This window comes from Equus asinus, chromosome 8 (genome assembly GCF_041296235.1).
Source record: "Equus asinus isolate D_3611 breed Donkey chromosome 8, EquAss-T2T_v2, whole genome shotgun sequence".
Lineage (NCBI taxonomy): Eukaryota > Metazoa > Chordata > Mammalia > Perissodactyla > Equidae > Equus > Equus asinus.
Window position 1 is genome coordinate 34,701,243 of NC_091797.1, and position 21,879 is coordinate 34,723,121.

The 21,879-nt window shown below is 51.3% G+C and overlaps 3 protein-coding genes and 1 long non-coding RNA gene across 5 annotated transcripts; 2 read left to right on the forward strand and 2 right to left on the reverse strand.

Annotated features, from left to right (window-relative positions):
- Window positions 1-828: 828 nt before the first annotated feature.
- IER3 (immediate early response 3) lies at window positions 829-2,774 on the forward strand. Its single transcript, XM_014832303.3, has 2 exons — window positions 829-1,733; window positions 1,821-2,774. Exons 1-2 carry the CDS (start codon window positions 1,524-1,526, stop codon window positions 2,076-2,078), a joined length of 468 nt encoding a protein of 155 aa, XP_014687789.1. The 5' UTR covers window positions 829-1,523; the 3' UTR covers window positions 2,079-2,774.
- Window positions 2,292-9,120, reverse strand: LOC139045866 (uncharacterized). Its single transcript, XR_011505121.1, has 3 exons — window positions 8,942-9,120; window positions 8,779-8,856; window positions 2,292-2,739 (listed from the first exon to the last, which is right to left on the reverse strand). It is a non-coding gene; the product is annotated as an uncharacterized lncRNA (long non-coding RNA).
- FLOT1 (flotillin 1) lies at window positions 3,122-14,974 on the forward strand. Of its 2 annotated transcripts, none has more exons than XM_014832301.3 (13): window positions 3,122-3,421; window positions 3,774-3,830; window positions 4,105-4,180; window positions 4,266-4,356; window positions 4,640-4,783; window positions 4,937-5,056; window positions 5,145-5,240; window positions 5,463-5,615; window positions 11,276-11,457; window positions 11,656-11,701; window positions 11,801-11,938; window positions 12,193-12,357; window positions 13,696-14,974. In XM_014832301.3, exons 2-13 carry the CDS (start codon window positions 3,788-3,790, stop codon window positions 13,723-13,725), a joined length of 1,284 nt encoding a protein of 427 aa, XP_014687787.1. In that variant the 5' UTR covers window positions 3,122-3,421; window positions 3,774-3,787; the 3' UTR covers window positions 13,726-14,974. The 2 variants fall into 2 exon arrangements, with proteins under 2 accessions (XP_014687787.1, XP_014687788.1); XM_014832302.3 differs by having other exon boundaries at window positions 3,123-3,421; window positions 3,750-3,830.
- A 1,185-nt stretch (window positions 14,975-16,159) lies between these two features.
- TUBB (tubulin beta class I) lies at window positions 16,160-20,734 on the reverse strand. Its single transcript, XM_014832307.3, has 4 exons — window positions 20,440-20,734; window positions 18,917-19,025; window positions 18,457-18,567; window positions 16,160-18,161 (listed from the first exon to the last, which is right to left on the reverse strand). Exons 1-4 carry the CDS (start codon window positions 20,494-20,496, stop codon window positions 17,104-17,106), a joined length of 1,335 nt encoding a protein of 444 aa, XP_014687793.1. The 5' UTR covers window positions 20,497-20,734; the 3' UTR covers window positions 16,160-17,103.
- Between the last annotated feature and the right edge of the window lie 1,145 nt (window positions 20,735-21,879).

Here is a 21,879-nt window from a genome sequence, read left to right on the forward strand (position 1 = left end):
TGAACCGGTGAACCCTGGGCCGCCGAAGCGGAACATGCGCACTTAACTGCTGCGCCACTGGGCCGGCCCCTAAACAGCACATTTAACAGGGTGCCTGGCCTGTGGAAATGCTCAAAAGATGTTAAATCCTGTATCTATGAGCAGCCATCTCCAAGGCAGTTATGAAAATGTGTCCATTCTGTCTTAAGCTGGGTTACCGTTACCACAACATCTGCATAATGTCTCACAGTTTAAAATGTCCTTCACGCACATTTTGTCATTTGATCCATACAACAAGGGGCAAATCTGGGTGGCTGCTAACCTCTTGCCTTTGTGTTTTGTGGTCCCCTGCCCCAGCTTCGTGTGAACATTTCTGCACACCTCTAAGTGGGTAGCTTTGCTGGGCTTTCCCTGTGCAGTCTCTGCACCCTTGGCCTGTGTGTGTGGGTGTGAGTGCGTGCACGCGCTACGTGTATGTTGAAGGGGAGCAGAACATGCCACCCCAAAATGTCCCACTTCAGCATGTGGATTATTTTGAGCTGAAGGCAGTCAAGACCAGCAGATTCAGGAAAAGCTTTTATCTCTCCCTTAATTGCCTAAAGGAATTTAGATAGGGGACCGGGCCTAGAAAGAGAGCTATTATTAGCTATTATTATTAACTTTAATAATTAGCTATTATTAACTTTTTTATCTGAAAGGCTTACCTGCATGGCAGGGCCAGCATCTGATGGCCAAACCCCTGCTCTTCTATCTCCCTGTGAACTGCCCTCCTCCCCTTGGAAGCCCCGGGCCCCTATCCCATTCCTTAGCTCAGGACGGCATATAAGCCTCAATTGCCTGACTGCTTGTGAGTCTTCTGTCTCAGTGGGCTCCCGCAAGTAGGCAAATTTGTTTTTCTCCTGTTAATCTCTCTTATGTCAATTTAATTATTAGACCAGCCAAAGAACCTAGAAGGAAGAAGGAAAAATGTTTCCACCTCAACAATGTGGGGTATGTGTGAGTGTGTGTATGCACACGCTAAGGCAGGCAGGGTTGCGTCTGTGTGTGCTAATGTGTTTATTTCTCTTTCTCTTCTTGGCTGTTTCTGTAATGACCTCCCTCGTGGGGTGGGGCGTGTGTTGTCTATGTGTATCTACAAGTGTGTGAATGTGCGTGTGTAACTGTGGTTCCTTGAGTTTGCTGGGTCCGTATTGTAGCAGGACGGTCAGACATCTTATGTAAGCCCTCCCGCCTCCCCAGAGATGCTGCCTGTGGCTGAACCATCTCCTAAACTGTTTGTGGGACCCTCTCCAGCTGCCTCACGTCCCAACATGTGCCTGCAGCCCGGCATCTCGCCCATCCCCACTCACGACTCACACGCTCACAATATACACTTGGGGTTGCACAGGCCAGCTCTCCACCCCCTCCCTTTGCTTCATCCTCGGAATTTCCACGGCTCCGGGCCCGGGGTGGAGTCTAGACCGGCCCGCCCACGTCTCAGCCAATATAACTAGCTCCGCGCGACCGCCGGGCCGCACTCGGTCTGCTGCTTGGCTCGGCGCAAAATGTGTCACTCTCGGAGCTCCCTCCCCACCATGACCGTCCTGCGGGCCCCGACACCCGGCCCCTCCACCAGCCCGGGACCCAGGAGGGGCTCCGGTCCCGAGATCTTCACCTTCGACCCTCTCCCGGAGCCCGCCGTGGCCCCCGCAGCGCGCCCCAGTGTCTCCCGCGGGCACCGAAAGCGCAGCCGTAGGGTCCTCTACCCACGAGTGGTGAGTGTCGCCGAAGTGGACAGCGGGGGGGAACAGCTGGACGCCGGGGCCCTGAGCTGACCTGTTCCCTTTGTTGCCTCCCCTTAGGTCCGGCGCCAACTGCCAGTCGAGGATCCGAACCCAGCCAAAAAGTTCCTCTTTCTTCTGCTCACCATCATCTTCTGCCAGATCCTGATGGCTGAAGAGGTTGTGCCGGCACCCCTGGCCCCGGAGGATGCCCCCAGCGCCGCGTCCCCCGCGCCTACCCCTGCCCCGGTCCTCGAGCCCTTTAATCTGACCTCGGAGCCCTCGGACTACGCTCTAGAACTCAGCACGTTTCTCCAGCAACACCCGGCTGCCTTTTAACCGTGACTCCCCATACTCCCAAAAAAGAACCTGAAAAAATTAAAGAAACACCAGGTGTACCTGGTGCGCAAGAGCGTATCCCAAAGTGGGACTCCGAGGCAACTCAGACTCAGAACACTACAGCGGAGACGCCCGCCCGCGCCTGGGAGGAGACAAGCGCGACACCCCGGGGCTGGGCCGGGTGCAGGAGAGCGTCGTTAATTTATTTCTCAGTGTTCCTAATTAATATTTATATATATTTATGTATGTCCCCCCTAGGTGATGGAGGGCTGTGTGTAATATTTATTTTAACTTATGCACGGGTGCGAGATGTGCTCCCTTGCTGCAAATGCAGATCTCTTGGTATTTATTGAGCTTTATGGGATTGGTGGAGGCAGGGCGCCTAGAAATGAGGGAGACAGCGAGAGGGAATGGAGAAGACCTGGGTCCAGGAGGGCGCCCGGGCTGGGGGTCAAGGCCGGTGGTGGGTCGTAGGTTTAGCCGTTGACCCTCTCCGTCCTCCAGCATCTCAACGCCGCTTGTCTACTGTGTGAGGCTTCGGCGGACCGTTGGGAATACGGTCCTTGGCCTTCGATCTCTTCGAAGTTGCCCCCAAGGGGTGGCTGCGGGGTCGGGAGGCGGTGAGCTGTCAGGGGGCGGAGGTGGGGTCGTCCGGTATGTTCTGTGAACACAAATAAACTCGACTTACTGTCCGCAGTCATTTGAGTGTGTCTTTGCAAGCGGCGACTCCCCACTCCTCCCGCCTTCGGGAGCCAGGGACCGGCGCGGGGAGCCGAGGCCACGTCCCCAGCAGGCGCTCCTCTCCGGGCCCCGAAGCCACTCTTCCCGGAGCCTCGGAACCCAGCATCCGGTGACCGGATGCAGTCGTTAGCTGCCCAGTGTGTGACTTTCCCAATTAGCGAGGGGCAAATCCGAGATGAGGCAATCTCCCTGGGGTGACCCACGGAGGTCATGTCCCGCACCCCGGGGCGGAGCTTGGAGCGGCCTGGGCGGGGCTCCCGGCTCGCGAAGGGCGGCGGCGGGGTGGCGGCGAAGCGGGGCCCCACCCCTGGCTTGCTAGGCTACGCTAGTGCGCCCGGCGGGCGGCGGGCTGCGGACCCGAGCGGGGCCTGCTGGGAAAAGGGCGGGCCGAGCGCGCGGGGCCGTGGCGTGGGGAGGGTCCACCCCAGGGGGCGGGGTCATGTCTGTTGCAGCAACAGGGCGCGGCTGGGTCGGGGGGCGCCAGCGTGGGCCCGGCTTCCTAGAAGGTGGTGCGTGAGGCGCTCCCTGCTCTGCTCCCGGGTACCCCGCGCGCCCCTGCCCTTCCCGGGACCCCGGCCCGGCCGCCGCCCGCTACCAGGAAGGTAGGTGGGGGCGGGAAGACAGAATGGGGCTGCGGAGGAGCAGGGAGGGTGGCGCAAGGTCTGGGGGCTTCTAGGCGCTGAAGAGCTTTATCAGATAAGGGAGAAACGGTCCTCACGGAAGGCAAGGACGCGGCAAAGGGAGGGGAGTGGCCGTAAGCGGGCGGGGGCCGGAATCGCTGGTGATCTGCGGGATTTCATAGGGAAAAGCTTTAGCGGACCCCCGGGTGCGGAAGGAACTGGGCCTAGGTGGCTCCAGACTGGGCGGGACCTACGGGAAAGGAAGGGATTCACTCCTGTGGACTCCACAGCGCCCCTTCCCCTTCCGCAGAGGCTTTCTCTCCCTCTCCTCCAGCTCCAACCTGAACCATGTTTTTCACCTGTGGTCCAAATGAGGCCATGGTGGTCTCCGGTAAGTATTGTTCTCTTCTCAGTCAGTGATCTCAAAACCCCTGCGAGTCTGGCCTCTGCCCCTTCCCCCTCTCCCTACCAGCTCCCCAGCCCAAGCCTTCTGCCCCACCCCACCCACTTGTGCTTCCCGGCCGCTACCCTTCCAAGGCCAAGACGGCCTCCCCTGCAGCTCCCAGATTTTTTCGTGAGGCTGCCCCCCCCCCACCAAGTTCTTCAGTCTTCCACATTCCAGCTCTGCCGCGGACACCGCAGCTCACTGCCCCCTCACCTTGCAGGTTTCTGCCGGAGCCCCCCGGTCATGGTGGCTGGAGGACGTGTCTTTGTCCTGCCCTGCATCCAGCAAATCCAGAGGTAGGTAGAAGAGAACCAGGGAAGGGGGCCCCAGTTTTCTGTCTTTCCTCATCTTCTCACTGCCCACCCCTTCTTTTTCCCCTAGGATCTCTCTCAACACACTGACCCTCAATGTCAAGAGTGAAAAGGTTTACACTCGCCATGGGGTCCCCATCTCAGTCACTGGCATTGCCCAGGTGAGGCTTTCAGAGCCTTTCCCCATCAGTCCACACCTCCATCACCTTCTCTGTCCCCAGACCTTAAGAATCTTCTGACCATGGCCTTCCCAACCTCTGCCTGCAGAGAAATTTCTCTGCTAGTCTCGCCTTTTCCAGGGACGCCTAAGGCACTTGACTCCCTCTCCCTGCTCTCTCTGGGATGGAAGAAGTTTCTCCTAGAGGGCTCCCCCTTCTCTCTCTGCTTCTTCCCTGGCCCCATGAGACCACCACCATACCCTCCCTACCCCTACTCTGGCTACAGGTGAAAATCCAGGGGCAGAACAAGGAGATGTTGGCAGCTGCCTGCCAGATGTTCCTCGGGAAGACTGAGGCTGAGATTGCCCAAATTGCACTGGAGACGCTGGAGGGCCACCAGAGGGCTATCATGGCCCACATGACTGTAGAGGTGGGTCCGAGGGCAGGGAGAGATCTGGAAGGGATGTCAGAGCACGGTTAGGGGGCAGGGGTATGTGCCTAGGGACCAAGCTAGTCTGTGGGAGAGAGTAGCTGGAGGATCTGAAAGCTTGAGTTCCTCCTTCCCACCATCCTGTTATCCTAGGAAATCTATAAGGACAGGCAGAAATTCTCAGAGCAAGTTTTCAAAGTGGCCTCCTCAGACCTGGTCAACATGGGCATCAGTGTGGTTAGCTACACCCTGAAGGACATTCATGATGACCAGGTAAACCTTGGCAGCTGCTCCTCTCTGCTTCCCTGCTCCCATCTCTTAAACCCTCCTGAGGACTCTGATTTCTGCGTCTCTCCCACAGGACTATTTGCATTCCTTGGGGAAGGCTCGAACAGCTCAAGTCCAAAAGGATGCTCGGATTGGGGAGGCGGAAGCCAAAAGAGATGCTGGGATCCGGGTGAGAGAGATGGGGGTCACTTGGTCACCGTGGGCTTATTGGGCACCGGGTGGGAGAGGAGATGGAAGGGGCACAACTGAGCGGGGGCTGGTGGAGGTGGGGTGGCAGAGGAACTGCATGAAGCTAGCGCCAGGGTGAAGACAGGGGAGACTGTGGGAAGTCAACTCTCCCCCTGCGGCCTTGGTCTCCCCATTCTGACTTCTACCCGATCTCTGTGGACAGGAAGCCAAAGCCAAGCAGGAAAAGGTGTCTGCCCAGTACCTGAGTGAGATCGAGATGGCCAAGGCGCAGAGGGACTATGAGCTGAAGAAGGCCGCATATGACATCCAAGTCAACACCCGCCGAGCACAGGCTGACCTGGCCTATCAGCTTCAGGTCAGAGCCACCACACTGGGCGGATGGCTAGGCTGGACTTTGCCCCTTCCCTATTCCCCTCAGGCCCTCCCTCCTTCTCATACACTTACTCTGATCCCTTTATTCTGGCTTTCCATTTCTAATTCAAATTCTCCATCTGAGGAAGATTTAAAAGACCCAAACATTTCAGCTGAAAAGCAAAGAAAAGGCTGAGAAGGGATCTGACCAATAGGGCTGATCATATGTTTGGGTCAGGTTGTGCAAGGGCCCCTGGATGGAGGTGGGCCAGAGCTAAAATCCAGCCCGTGCTCCACTCGTACAGAACGCTGTGCATTCTGGCCTGGGTCTGTGGGTCTGCAGCCACCCAGAGGAAGGGGCGCCTTTTTCTAATTTGCACAGGGCAATCCCACAGGCTCACAGTTTCCATGGTGATCAAAGAAGGGTGTGGGGAAGGAAAACATGGACCTGGGCATTGAGTCCTGCAAAGTGAAATATGGGCAGCCCTTGATATTGCAAGGAGGTACAGTCGATCCTCATCTGCAGATTCGGTATTTGAGACTTTGCCTACTTGCTAAAATTGATGGGTAACCCCAAAATCAGTCCCTGGAGTGCTTTTGTGGCTATTTGTAGACATGCACAGAGTGAGGAAAAACTGGAGTAGCCTGATGTGCAGGTTCCAGTTGAGGTTGGACAAGAAGATGTTTGCTTTCTTGTTTCAGCTCTCACATTGTAAACAGTGTCATTTTCACATATTTACTGCCGCATTTTTCACATTTTTGGGCTCTTGGTGATTTGGCTGTTGAAAATGGCCCCCAAGCCTACTGCTGTCTCATGTTCCTAAGTGCACGAAGGCTATGATATAAGTCTTACGGAGAAAACACGTGTGTTAGATAAACTTTGTTCAGGCAGGAGTTATAGTGCTGTTGGCTATGAGTTCAATGTTAATGAATCAACAATATATATCACATAAGGTGTCTTTAAACAGAAACACATGTAAAATAAGGTTATAGATTGATCTGTTGGTGAAAATGTGGCCAGAGGCTCATATGAACCTAATAGAAACAAAATAACTCTCTGCTAATTCAAGGTTCATGGCTACTTTATAGAAGAGAACTGCTGTGAATAATGAGAATCAACTGTTCTTTGAGACCTTTACTCAAAGGATAGCAATATCATGAAACTCATTTTTGCCAAGAGTTGGTACAGGGTGGAAGCATAATGAGATGCAAAACATCTTTAGTTATGATGTTTAATTCCCGTGTGGTTTACAGGTAATGAAGTGTAGCACAGTGCTTTACTACTCAAAGTGTGTTCTATCAGCAGCATCAGCATCACTGAGCAGCTTGTTAGAGATATAAAATCTCAGGCCCCAGCCCTACTGACTGAATCAGAATCTGCCTTTTAGCAAAATCCCTGGGTGATTCATGTACGCATTGAACATGAATGCTAGCTTGGGTGGTACTTAACCCACCCAGGGATAAAGTCCTTAACCTTCTAAACATGGCTTTCCTTCTCAGCATATCAATGGATCAGGATGGTTTGGGCTCTGTTCAGCCTTGATCAGTTCCTCATTTTGTGCCAGGCTCTGTGCTAGGGGCTGGGGAAATAAGGATTCATTCAATAAATATCCATTAAGTGCCTATTATGTGGCAGACATTGTTTTGCAGGTGAAGTTAGAAGTATGGATGAGAAAAGATTCCTGCCCTCATGGAGTTTACATTGTAACATGGGAAACAGCTAATAAGCAACTAAATAACCTTCATAGCTTCTAAATCTCTTGTTTAAGTACTATGAAGGAAATAAGCAGGGGATGTGAAAAGCAGTGGGGTAGTACTATATTAGGTTGGGGGTGGTCAGAGAAAGCTTCAGTGAGGATGAGGTAAAACCAGATGATGAGAAAGAGCTAGGAGTGTAGACTTGTGGGCCAAGAGCATTCTAGGCCAGTGCTGGTCAAATACAACTTTCTCTGATGATGGTGATGCGCTGTATCCTGTGCTGTGATGTTGAGCACTTGAAATGTAGGTAGTGTGACTGAACTGAGTCTTACATTTTATTTTAATTTAAATTTAAATAGCCAGATGTGGCTAGTGACTAGGCAGGGAGACCACCCGCAAAGGCCCTGAGGTAGGAAAGAGCTTAGCATGTCCCAGGAACAGGAAGGAGATTTCTGATCTGGTGTGGCTGGTGTGCTTTGAGTGAGAAGCAGCAGGCAGGGCCAGGTCATGTAGGGTTCAGATGGCCGTGATGGAGACTTAGAAGAGAATTCAAAGCACCATGGAAAACTATTAGAGAACGTTAAGCAGGGAGATGCTGTGGTCTAATTAACATTTTTACAAGGATCAGACTGGCTGCTGTGTGGAGAATTGATTATCAAAAGAGAAGAGAGGAAGCAGGGAGATGAGTCAGAAGCTTGTTCAAAGATGATGGATTGCATAAATGCAGCTAATTGCACTCCCTCTTAAAACCTCCCTAAAACCATGTAGAGTGATTTTTAAAAAAAAGAAGGAAAGAAAGAAAAGACAAAGCTGGACAGAAAAGGAGCAGAAGGAACAGAAATCATGGAAGCTGAAAAGCCATGGTAATTGGCTAAGCAAGTCTGAGACAGCTGAGTGCAAAGCTGCAGGGAGAAAACTGAAATGATCTGAGGCTCAGGAGCTAGCATCATCAGGGGCCCAGGAAGCTGTGATAAAGACTGTTGAAATAAGGGGAAACACGTGAAAAGTGACTTCTCAGTTAGAGCCCCTCTCTGGCTCCCTGCCTCTGGGTAATAATCCCTTCTCTGCTCCAGTAGACATCTGGAGGTTTATTAACTGATAAAAGTAAACCAGAGGATGTGACCTGGGGCCAGCCAGGCACAGGTGAGGGCTGGTACTTTGCCAGTAGCAGGGGCATGAAGTAACTGTGTGCCTTTTGAATGCTAAATGCTGACAGCCTCCCTTAACCCCCTCACCCCACTTGGCTCCTAGACCCTCTATCTTCCAAAGAAGAGATCTGAAGACTGTCTGGGGAACATGACCAATCTAAAAGGACAGACTTAGAGATCCTGAATCAGAGGTTCCTCAGCAAATGGCCTGCCCAGATCACCCTAGAGTGAAGCTCAGAATCAACAAGCCTCAACCACACACCCAGAGCTTCTTCAGTGTTTTACACCTTCTTCACCCGTGAGCAGACAACCAGGGGTTACCTGATGTATGAGGGATTCCTGCAGCATGGTAGGCTGAGACCAAAACCACAAACAGCAAAGCAAGTCGAAGGATACATACTGTTAAAAGGACAAAATGAAACTGAGTAAATTTGAAGATCTAACTGGCTTTATTAAACCATTCCTGAATTGGGCAGCATCTCACCTGGCAAGCAGAGAGACTCACACGGGTTACACAGCATGGAAGGCTTTTATAGGAGAGGGAGACAAGTCTTCAGCAAGGAAAAAATGAAAGTTCATTGGAGGAAAGTAAGTTCAGGCGATGATGGCTTCTTATGGCTGAGCTGCGGTATTTCTGTTGGCTGGGGCTGTTGGGCAAGAAGGAAATCTTCCTCCTGCTGGAGCAGTAAAGTAGTTGCACTTCCTGTTTGCGAGTGCAAAGTATGGTGGCTCTTCCTCTTGGCGTCTGTGACTGGCTGTAATTAACTGACACTAATTGACCAGGAGTGCTAGGGCATGAGAGCTCCCTCTACAGGCATTCTTGACTCCAATTTTAGTTGAGGTTTCCTTTATTGATTTTAACAGTACTATGCAAGGAGAAGAAAGCTTTAAAAAATGATTTAGGGGCCAGCCCCGTGGCCGAGTGGTGAAGTTTGCCCACTCTGCTGCGGTGACCCAGGGTTTCGCTGCTTCGAATCCTGGGCATGGACATGGCACCACTCGTCAAGCCATGCTGAGGCGGCGTCCCACATGCCACAACTAGAAGGACCCATAACTAAGAATCTACAACTATGTACTGGGGAGCTTTGGGGAGAAAAAGGAAAAAATAAAATCTAAAAAAAAAAAGATTTAATATCCTCAGTGAGACAGAAGAATTCACGTTCAGGAAATCAAGACATAGAAAACAAAAAAATCTTTTAGAAACTAATAAGATGGCAGAAATGGGAAAAATCATGTTGAAAGAGAAATTCTAATAAATCTCCCAGAAAATAGAACAGAACAGTTGGGAAAAATTAGAAAAGATAAAAATATTAGAGACCAGTCCAGGAGATCCAACAGAACAAATGGGAAAAAATCACCCATGAAAAAAACTCAAAAATGTTTGTTCTGAAGAGCGTGACTTTCTAGATTGAAACGGTCCTCCAAGTGCCCAACACAATGAGTGAAGGACATGTCCGCTGTGAAATTTCAGAACACTGAGAACAAAGAAAAGATCTAAAAGCTTCCAGGGAGAAAGAACAGATGTCAAACAAAGGGTCAGGCATCAAAGTGACTTCAGATTTCTCAAGAAGCTAGAAGACCATGGACCAGTCCCTTCAAAATTCTGATGGAAAATGAATTCCAGCATAGTAACCTGTGCTCAACCTAATTGTCCTTCAAATAGAAGGGTAAAAGAAACATCTCCCGAGATGCAAGGTCTCGGAAGACTTATTGCCCAGATACTCTTTCGGAGGAAACTCCTGGAGGTTGTTTCACCAAAAGGTGGGCCTAAATGAGAAAGAGAGAAAGAAAGAGAGATGACTCCAACACAGAGAGAGATGATCCTGCACACTGGGGTAGAAAGCAACTAGTCCAGTTTGGAACCAGTTTGAAGTTTTAGGGTCAAAGATAGTCCAGGGTACCATATCCAGAAGCACCCTTCCTCTGCAGTGACCATGGACCCAGTAAAGGCAGGGGCACCATCTCTTTATTGATGAGACCCACGGGGATGATGGTGCATGGCTGAGGCAGAGCAGTGAGACAATAAAGTGTGTTCCTCCTCAGTGCCTCTCCTCACCAGCTTCTTGGCGAGAGCCTTCTGATCCCTGTGCTCTACAAGGAATAAGAAAGTGAAACTTGCCTAATAACAGGAATTCTATATATACACATTCTTGTTGATGCTTAGAGTGTCCCTGGGAGAGTACAAAAGAAGGTCACAGTGGTTGCTTTTGGGGAAAGGAACAGGGTAATTTGAGGAAATAGATGGGAGTAAGCCTTACTTTTCATTGTATACTTTTTTCTTTTGAATTTGTGCCATATACAAAAGATAAAAATGAAAAAGACACACACGGGCGGCTCCCCAAAGAAGAAAGTCAGTAGGAGGCTATTGTGTAGTCAGGGCTAGAGCTGACAGTGCCTTGCATTAAGGTTATGGCAGCACAGATGGACAGAATGGGTGGATTTGAGCAGGACTGGAGGGAGAAGATGGCCACCATGTGCTCAGTGCCCTCCAGGTGCTCATACTCCAGAGGGAGACACGGTGGAGAAATTGACTAATATGGGAGTTCATCAGAGGGACACTTCACCCAGAGGAAGAACAGGGACTGGGTCCCAGCCCTATCCAGCTCCAACGCTGAGGCTGCCTGGGGGATGCCCTAACCTTGATTCTGGCTCTGAGAAGGAGGATCAGGCCATGCCTTGGATCTGTGTGGGAAATGGACTCCATTGGGCTGGCTGAGCCCACCAGGGACCAACTTCCTGTACCTATCCTGTTTTTGTATCCCACCCTGGTTCTGGGCCTTGCTCTTCAGCTCTGACACTGAGCATCCTTCTTACCCAGGTGGCCAAGACTAAGCAGCAGATCGAGGAGCAGCGGGTACAGGTGCAGGTGGTGGAGCGAGCCCAGCAGGTGGCAGTGCAGGAGCAGGAGATTGCCCGCCGAGAGAAGGAGCTGGAGGCCCGGGTGCTGAAGCCAGCGGAAGCTGAGCGCTACAAGCTGGAGCGCCTAGCCGAGGCAGAGAAGTAAATGTCCCCTCCCTGGCCCCCTTCTGGCTCCCTCGCCATCTGGGCATCCCCAGATGAAGAGTTGAGGCCTTCACAACCTGGACTCCTTGTAGGGAACTCAGGTTGCGGGAGCCTCTGTCTTTCCAGCTCGTGGCCTTTCTCCTGGGAGTGAGGGCCCCTTCTCAGCTCCTCCCCCCACTTCCCTTCTTTGCCCAGGACCCAGCTGATTATGCAGGCAGAGGCAGAAGCTGAGTCTGTGCGGGTGAGTTAGGAGGTGGCTCTTACTGGCTTGTGGAGGGAGTGGGGGTTGCTGCTCGAGCTGGGGTTTCTTGTCCCTAACTATATCCTGTACCTTCCTCAGATGCGTGGGGAGGCCGAGGCCTTTGCCATAGGGGCCCGAGCCCGGGCTGATGCCGAGCAAATGTCCAAGAAGGCAGAAGCATTCCAGCTGTACCAGGAGGCTGCTCAGCTGGACATGCTGCTAGAGAAGCTGCCCCAGGTGCGGGGGTTGTGTGGGTCCTGGGAGAGGAGGAACAGAACCAGGGAATGAGGGGTGGTAGGAAATGAGCGGCTTGGGGAGAACCAGGCTAGGGGACCTTAAATTAGGGGTGGGAATTATAAGCCCATGCCCAAAGTGAGAAAGGATGATCCTTACCAAAGTGAAGAAGGATAACGGTCTTAAAACCCAGAGTAAGGCATCCTAGGAGGGGTATGGTCAGACCACAGGAGCTGAGTGGACATCTCACCTATCAGGTGGCAGAGGAGATCAGTGGTCCCTTGACCTCAGCCAAGAAGATCACACTGGTGTCCAGTGGAAGTGGAACCATGGGAGCAGCCAAAGTGACTGGGGAAGTCCTGGACATCCTGAGCCGCCTGCCAGAGTGTGTGGAGAGACTCACAGGCGTCAGCATCTCCCAGGTGAGGGTCTGTGGGGTGGGGGCTGTGGAGCAGAACTGCTGAGTTCTTGTGGCATGTGGTGCAGTGGGCCCAACACTGGGCCAGCACCCCAGAGGCCTGGGGGTCGATGATATTTATGAACTGCTTTCTATGTGCCAGACAGTACTAAGCTGCTACACAAGCGGTTTGTTTTTTTATATTTTAATCAGACTACCACTGGGGCATGTAGTATTGTACAAAGTAAAGAAATCGAACTCCAACATGTGAAGTAACTTAACCCATGTCATATAGCCAGTGAAGCTAGGCTTCAAACCCAGGCCACCTGTCTCTGGAGCCAGTGCTTGTGGTCAGCCCACTAATACAAGGAACTAGTTGCAGCCTGTTGACAATTAATTAATTCCAAGGCATATCACTGCTTTTCTTGGTGCCTGTAGATCATGGTAGTGGTCAGAGTGGGCCCTGGAACCAGACTGTTGTGATGTGATTTCTGGCTCCAGTGCATGCTAGGTGTGACCTTGGACAAGTTATCAACTTCTCTGTATCTGTTTCCTCACCTTAAAATCAGGTTAATAGGGGCCGGCCTGGTGGCACAGCGGTTAAGTGCGCTTAACGGCTTCGGCAGCCCGGGGTTCGTCTGTTCAGATCCTGGGTGTGGACATGGTGCCGCTTGGCATGCCATGCTGTGGTAGGCGTCCCACATGTAAAGTAGGGGAAGATGGGCATGGATGTTAGCTCAAGGCCAGTCTTCCTCGGCAAAAAGAGGAGGATTGGTAGTAGTTAGCTCAGGGCTAATCTTCCTCAAAAAAAAAAAAAAAATCAGGTTAATAGGGGCCAGCCCGTGGCTGAGTGGTTATGTTGACGTGCTCTGCTTTCGTGGCCCAGGGTTTCCCCAGTGCAGACATGGCACCACTCATCAAGCCATGCTGAAGTGGCGTCCCACATGCCACAACTAGAAGGACCCACAACTAAAAATACACAACTATGTACCAGGGAGCTTTGGGGAGAAAAAGGAAAAATAAAATCTTTAAAAAAAAAAATTACGTACATAAGTAAAAGCATTGGACTGTATCAGTGACTTTCAAGTGGGTTCCTTGGAGCCTCCTTGAGGCCTGCAGTAGAAGATGGGGAGCTAAAGAGGGTCCATGCAAGCAGAGCTCCGGCCCCTCCACCCGCTTTCTGTAATTCGTTGTTATGCATGGATCCTGACTCCTTCGCAAAAGGGAGTGAGGTAGGGTGCCAGAAAAAAACCAGAAAACTCCTGCAAGTGCATGTACTTCCTGCAGCCCATTCGTCCAAATGGGGGCCTGGGAGAGCAGGTATCTGGTTCCCAAGTGTCATCCACTGTTATCTTCTTGCCAGGTGAACCACAAGCCTCTGCGAACAGCCTGAGCCCTGGACCTTCGCTGCTGCTTCATCTCATGACTCAAGTTGCCTGAATGGTCCTTATATTGCATGCACTTCAACTGGCTTCCCTGAGCATGTCCTGACAGTGGGGTTCCACCCCTCATCTCTCCTTGCCAAATAGCCTGTGCCTTGCCTTGGAGGGGAAGGGCTGCTCCCCTTCCCAGCCCCACACTGCCAAGACTGCCAGTCCCCTGGGGGTCCTGTGCCAACCTTCTGATTATCACACCCCACCCCCAACTTATTTAACTTTCACTTCCTAATTAGACTGCCTGAGCCTGTTGTCCAGAATTCTTTCCTCACCAAGACTGGGGGATAGCCTGGAAGTTCTCAGCTTTACTTGTCAAATAAATTGCCATTAATAAGTACTAATACTTATGAACAATTAACAAAGGAGAACTCATTCAAAATGAATGCCAGAATGTAGCTTGCTCCATTGCATTCAATAGGCTTTTTAGAATGAAAGGCAATAGTTACTTATACATGCTTAAGAGTTGTAGAATTTTTCCCCAAAAGCTGTAGTCAGAAAAGCATGCCAGGGCTGGCCTGGCAGTGCAGCAGTTAGGTGTGCATGTTCCGCTTCGGCGGCCCGGGGTTCACTGGTTCGGATCCCGGGTGCGGACATGGCACTGCTTGGCAAGCCATGCTGTGGTAGGCATCCTGCATATAAAGTAGAGGAAGATGGGCATGGATGTTAGCTCTGGGCCCAGTCTTCCTCAGCAAAAAGAGGATTGGCAGCAGATGTTAGCTCAGGGCTAATCTTCCTCAAAAAAAAATAATATTGCAACATTATGCACAATAGCCAAGACTTGGAAGCAACCTAGGTGCTTATCAAGGGATGAATCGATAAAGATGTTATTTATACACAATGGAATACTACTCAGCCATAAGAAATGATGAAATCTAGCCATTTGTGACAACATGGATAGTCCTTGAGGGTATTATGCTAAGTGAAACTAGTCAGGGACAAAGTCAACCACTGAATGATCTCACTCATAAGATAAAAACGACAAACACATATAGCATTGGAGAATGGATTGGTGGTTACCATAGGGGAATGGGGGAGGGCAAAACGGGTGATTAGGCTCACATGTGAGGGGATGGACTATAATTACTTGTTGGGTGGTGAACATGATGTAATCTACACAGAATTTGAAATATTACGATGTACATCTGAAAGCTGTATGTCATAATCCAATATTACTGCAATTAAAATTTTTTAAAAAACATGCTAAAATGGGGGGCTGGCCCCGTGGCCGAGTGGTTAAGTTCGTGCGCTCCGCTGCAGGCGGCCCGGTATTTCGTTGGTTCGAGTCCTGGGCGCGGACATGGCACCGCTCATCAAACCACGCTGAGGCAGCGTCCCACATGCCACACTAGAAGGACCCACAACAAAGAATATACAACTATGTACCGGGGGGCTTTGGGGAGAAAAAGGAAAAAAAAATTAAATCTTTAAAAAAAAAAAATGCTAAAATGGGATGTTGAGAATTACACTAGTCCCTAGAATTATGGGAAATATGGCCAAGGGAAATTAAATTGTTAAGTTTCCAGGGTAGCTTTGAGATTTATTTTGTGCACTTAGAAACATGAGATATTAGGTGGAGCTGTGTCAGTTTAGAATAGGACCATGATGTGGCACTGCCACTAGTTATTTCTGCCTTAGGTTGAGAAAACCCACAGGGTTACAAAAAACAGCAAGATACCCATAACCCAAAGGCATCCTGGGTGCACTGTACATTTAAATGGTACAACAGTGGCTTTCAGCTGTACATTCCTGAGATTCTTCTGGAGCAGTTACAACAGACTGCTGGGGTCCAACCCCTTTCTGGTTGAGTACATCTGGGCAGGCCTGAGAACATGCATGCCTACAAGTTCCAAGTGGGGGCTGATCTGGTCTGGGAACTGCTTATGCACTACTTGACATTCATCTCAGTCCCTCCTCTATCACTAGATGCTGCATCTCAGTGTATGCCTACCCCCGATATTAAGACCGGTACTGATGGTTGAGGGGTGGTTTGGGTACCGGGGATTAAGATATGAGGGTCGGGGTTGGCCCGGTGGTGCAGCGGTTAAGCTCACACATTCTGCTTCTCGGCGGCCTGGGGTTCACCGGTTTGGATCCTGGGTGCAGACATGGCTTGGCACTTGGCAAACGCCATGCTGTGGTAGGCATCCCATGTATAAAGTAGAGGAAGATGGGCATGGATGGTAGCTTAGGGCCAGTTTTCCTCAGAAAAAAGGGGAGGATTGGCAGTAGCTAGGCTCAGGGCTAATCTTCCTCAAAAAAAAAAAAAAAAAAAAAGATGAGAGTCAAATGTCAGATATTCTCAGTTTACGGAAAGCAGAGCATCTGTGTAACTGAACTTGAGCCCCTGCCTCCACCAGCGATCTTTCCCTAAATGAGCACACATCTCGCAACTTTTTTTTTCAATTCCCATTTATTTTTGGCTCTTGGGGCAATGTCATCTTTTCAATATGAAAAAAAGCAGCAAGTTCAACATAAAATAGAAATTGAAAGCGTAGAATAGGACAAAACCAAGGGTGGGGGAAAAAGGCCAATAGCAAGAGATGAGATGTTGCCAAAAGATGCTGTCCTGTCCCCTCCCCTCTGGGGAATGAGTCACATTTTAGGTTGGCAGTACACAGCTCTCCATACATATCCAGCAGAGTGGTATTCCTTTTTATGGGTAAGAAAAGGTGGGTAAGGAAAGATCCAATGTATGAGGGAGGTAAAGTGGGACAGGGAAGGACCCCACTTGGCCGGGGGGTCAGACCCCTGCAAAGGAAACAGCTCAGGAGAGGGCTTGAAGGGAGACTGAAAATGGAGATAATACTGTTAACTCCTCTCCTTGAAGCTGAGAGGAGCAGGGAAATATCTGGGAATTATGACTGCAATATAGCCTGGATCCCCCACCCCTTGTAGGGGCTTCTACCTGCCCGTTAGCTTGGCTTCCTTTCTCGTTGGCCACCACATGGGCTTAGGATGGTGGCCATCTCTCTGGGCTTTCAGCACAGTTCTAAATGGGATCTGAGTGAGGTCCAGCTTCTTGGAGAATTATCTTGAAAACAGAGAGAAATATTAACTGGACAGATGGGAGGAGTGGGCACTGGAAGGAAATGCAGGGTTACTCAGAATGGCAGAAATCTAGGTTCCCCAGAGTGGAAAGAGAGAGGAGACATTCAACAAACAACAAATATTTATTGAGCGCCTATTATGTGCCAGGCACTGTTCTAGAACCCCGCCCCCCCAAAAAAGAAAAAACAAGATAGAGGCAGAAAAACGCAAATTCTGAGGGAGAGGAAAGGGACAGTTGAGGAAGAAGGCTGAGGGAACGGAGAAGCCTGAGGTGATGCGGCTCTGCCTTAGGCCTCTTCTTCGGCCTCCTCACCGAAATCCTCCTCCTCTTCTGCAGTGGCATCTTGGTACTGCTGGTACTCGGAGACGAGGTCGTTCATGTTGCTCTCAGCCTCGGTGAACTCCATCTCGTCCATGCCCTCACCTGTGTACCAGTGGAGGAAGGCCTTCCGGCGGAACATGGCAGTGAACTGCTCTGAGATGCGCTTGAAGAGCTCCTGGATGGCTGTGCTGTTGCCAATGAAGGTGACAGCCATCTTCAGGCCACGGGGTGGGATGTCACAGACGGCCGTCTTGACGTTGTTGGGGATCCATTCCACGAAGTAACTGCTATTCTTGTTTTGCACGTTGAGCATCTGCTCATCTACCTCCTTCATGGACATCCGCCCACGGAAGACAGCAGCCACGGTGAGGTACCGGCCATGGCGGGGATCACAGGCAGCCATCATGTTCTTGGCATCGAAGACCTGCTGGGTGAGTTCGGGCACAGTGAGGGCCCGATACTGCTGGCTTCCACGGCTGGTCAGAGGGGCAAAGCCAGGCATGAAGAAATGGAGACGTGGGAAGGGCACCATGTTGACCGCCAGCTTGCGGAGGTCAGCATTGAGCTGGCCAGGGAAGCGGAGGCAGGTGGTGACACCGCTCATGGTGGCTGAGACGAGGTGGTTCAGGTCCCCATAGGTTGGTGTGGTCAGCTTGAGGGTGCGGAAGCAGATGTCGTAAAGGGCCTCGTTGTCAATGCAGTAGGTCTCGTCGGTGTTCTCTACCAACTGATGGACGGAGAGGGTGGCGTTGTAGGGCTCGACCACTGTGTCGGACACTTTGGGTGAGGGCACCACACTGAAGGTATTCATGATGCGGTCAGGATACTCTTCTCGGATCTTGCTGATGAGCAAGGTGCCCATTCCAGAGCCCGTGCCCCCGCCCAGCGAGTGGGTCAGCTGGAAGCCCTGCAGGCAGTCACAGCTCTCTGCCTCCTTCCGAACCACGTCCAGGACCGAGTCAACCAGCTCGGCCCCCTCTGTATAGTGGCCCTTGGCCCAGTTGTTGCCTGCCCCGGACTGACCTGGAATGGGGTCAGGAGGCAAGCTTGATTAGTAAAGTGTGGAAGATACATGACCACATTTCCACCTTCCAACTTTTGGAATAATGCCCTTGGATGTATCTTCTTTCTTTCTCGCCTGTGATACATCCCTCCCATAATTTACTATTCGGGCAGTCGTTAACTCCACCCTCCACAGAGATTACAGGACACGGCCCTGAACAAACTCTCCCGGACAACAGTCAGCTCCAAACTCTTGCTGTCTCCTTGCACCCAAATAAATTGAATACGACCGTATCTACTAACGTGTATAACTCACCAAAAACAAAGTTGTCAGGTCTGAAGATCTGGCCAAAAGGACCTGAGCGAACAGAGTCCATGGTCCCGGGTTCTAGATCCACCAAGATAGCACGAGGAACATATTTGCCACCTACAGGGAAGAACATAGAGAAGTGAAAATTGGCAGAGAGGAAGAAGGTAAATAAGTCGGGGCTGGGTTATAAACCAATGTTACCTCAAAAAAAAAAAAAAGTTAAAAAGTAATAAATCGGGGCTGGGAGACAACCGGGACACAAACTTGTGGTTCCAGGTGCTGCCACCAGGTGGCAGCAGAGCTAGTCTTTGGCCCAGATGGTGGGAAATCAAATCAAATAAGCTCTCAAAAGGAAAGGGGTGATGGATTCATCAAAAGGGGTTAAGGGGTTCTCCAGGGATGAAGAGTAACCCCAGAGAAGTGGGAGATGAGATGGGACCCGAGCTTCCCGGGCTCCTGCCCTCACCTGTGGCTTCATTGTAGTACACGGAGATGCGGTCCAGCTGCAGGTCGCTGTCCCCGTGGTAGGTGCCAGTGGGGTCGATGCCATGTTCATCACTGATCACCTCCCAGAACTGTCGGGGGAGAGCAATGAACGCTCAGTGGCTCAGGTTCCAGCCAATTATGCCCCCTCGTAACCATTTTCGTTCCAGGCTCGCCCGTGGTAGCCCTTGCTGTAAGGCCTGGCATCCTCTCTATCTGCCTGCCCCGCCCTTTCCCTAGACACCGCACCCTCGGGAAAGCCGCAGCCTTTCACTACTTAAGAGGTGAGCTGATGTGCCGCTGAGAGTGCCCAGGCAGAGCAGGCACCAGGGTGGGGGAATGGAGGAGGTTGACTAGACTGCAAAAGAGCCCGCCCCCCCCGCCGGGCACCGCCCCTCCACGCTGCGCACAAAGGACCCGGGGCAGATAAAGAGCCGCTGCAGCAGTCGACCACCTCCCGCCCCTCTCCACGTGACTGCGGCGCACGCGCGGGCCGAGCAGCCGACAAAGAGAGGCGTCGCGTGTGGGCGGGGCCGAGGCGCGAATTCCGCGCGCCCGGGGCGGGGCTCGGTTGGAGCAAGCGCGCCCCCGGCCGGCCGGCAGGACCGCATTGTCCCGGCGCGCCAGGGGCGCCCGGCCCCGCCCTTCTGCTACAACGTAGCGGCCGCACTTCCTCCCGCCCTTCCCCCGCTACATTGTAACCGCGCGCAAAAGAAAAGAAATGCCCCCTTGGCCTTGCAATTTTATTTCTTCGCTTTTACCCCTTGCTTTAAAGGACGATCCTCTTCCTTTCTCCCACTCTTTAGTCGTAAGGGATCCTTTAAAAAAAAAAACCCTCTCCTTTTCTACCGCCCTCTCTCATCTGTTCACTCCCTAAAAGGGTCTCTTTTAAGGGGAAATGAAAGAAAGTAAAATTAAGCCAGCACCTATTAGTCTTCCATCCACGAAAAACTACTGGACCGCCCCTTGGGGATCGCGGGCGCGCGGAGAGCCCTGATCTTTTGTGAACGGCAACGCGCACTGCAGCCCACCGGGGCTCACCGCGACCCCACCTTGGGATCCCAGCTCTGCAGCTGCCCGCCCAGCCCCGTCCCTTCCCCCTATGGCTTAGCCACACGAAGCCGCGCCAAGGGAGATGCACCCGGGGAAAACCTCGCCTCGCTTTGTCTCGGGCTGTTTCCGCATCTTCCTCCCTCCCCAGTCCTCGGACCGTTAGGAGATCCCCTTTAAGTAAAACCTTACAGAACCTCGATCTTCCCGCCCCCCAAACCTGTAGGGTGCTTTTCATAGCTTCCCCAAAATGAGCCTGCCAAGAAAAATAATTCCTCATTTCTTAAGAGCAAATTCTAGCAACAAATGTGTATTATATATGTATATATACATAATAACTTTTTCTTGGCAAAGCTCGGCTAAAGAGTGAATGTCCTACAACCTTTTTTTTTTATCATTTACCTGGATTTTCTTTAGTAAAAAGAAATACAGTTAAAAGAGGTTTAAAATCCTTACCTTGGCACCGATCTGGTTGCCACATTGACCAGCCTGGATGTGCACGATTTCCCTCATGGTTAAAATTTATTTTAATTCTTTTGCTCGCCTCAAGGTGTGTACGGGGCAAGAAACTGATAAGTAATTTTTTTTTCTCTGCTGCTGGTAGCCGACTGGAAGGATGGGACGTGCCCCGGAGGCTGGAGCAGCTAGGTCCGAACGCGGCGGCAGGAAGGTTCTGAGAGGGAGAAAGGAGAGGGGAGGGCGCAGGAGGGAAGGCGGGCAGGGCGGGGCGCGCGTGCGCCGGGGCGGGAAGGCGGGAGAACGCGCCCCGCGCGGCGGTCGGGAGACAAAGCCTCATCGAGGCCGGCCCTGATTAGTCGAGGCCGGTCATGCATCAGACGTCCATTGGTCTCTGCTCGAGTGGACGAGCGCAGTCAGCTCTGGGAGTCGTAGTCCTCTATTGTTGTCCACGCTGCAAAATGAAGGGACGAGTGGGTGGGTACTGAGTTTTTGGTTTTGGACTTTTTTTGTTTTTTTATGAAAAATGATCTTGCGCAAGATTTCTTTCCTCTATGCCTGAGTTTTTTATACACAAAGGGAGTCGTTTTCGGGGATACAGGATTTGGGAACCCTGGGGTGCCAGGGGTTGGAAGGAGGAGTGGGCACGCCCTGAAAGCTCCCCGCTGCGGTAGCTCTTGGGAAAGACAGGACTGCTTAGCTCAGCGAAAACTGGGGAGACATGCAGCACCCCTCTCTGCTATCTAACAGCTGGTCCTTTGGTGACCCAAGGCGTGAACTCCAGTAAGCCGCTGCTCCCCCAGATACTCGGAAAGCCTATTCCTGCTATTCCCTTGGGAGTTTTCTAATGATAATGTTTAGGAAGAGAAACAAAATTGCAACAAGGGCTTGTCAGGATAGAGATGTAATTGTCTAGAGCTTACGTTCAAAGAATAAGTTGAATGGTTTAGAGAAGCTAATATCTGGGATCTGTGAAGCCAGAAGTTTCCTTCCGTGTAGGGGATCTGGACCTTAGAGCAGCATTGAAGACACTGTGGTCTTGTCGAACAAAAGTGTGGGGTGGGGTGTCTGATAGAATTTCAGTGTCTTTCCACTCTTTTTCAATTCGCTAATTTTACTGACCAGGTGGCTTGCCATTGCAAGCTCTCAAAAACCCCAGAATTTAAAAAAAAGGGGGTAGGGAGAGGGGTTGATGGGAGAAAATTGGATGGGCTCAAGTCAAAGTGGCATGTTTCTTCTCAGGGATTAATTCATTTGTTAGATACTAAGTGTCCACCAAACCAGGAGCTAGGGATACAAAAATGATCAAAAATTAGCTCCCTGGACTCCAGGATCCTGCAGTTTCGTGGGAAGCGTATAAACCATGGAGTGTGGTAAGCATAATAGAGGACATGTGATATCAAGGTCATCACTGATAATTCACATTGTATTCAACACACA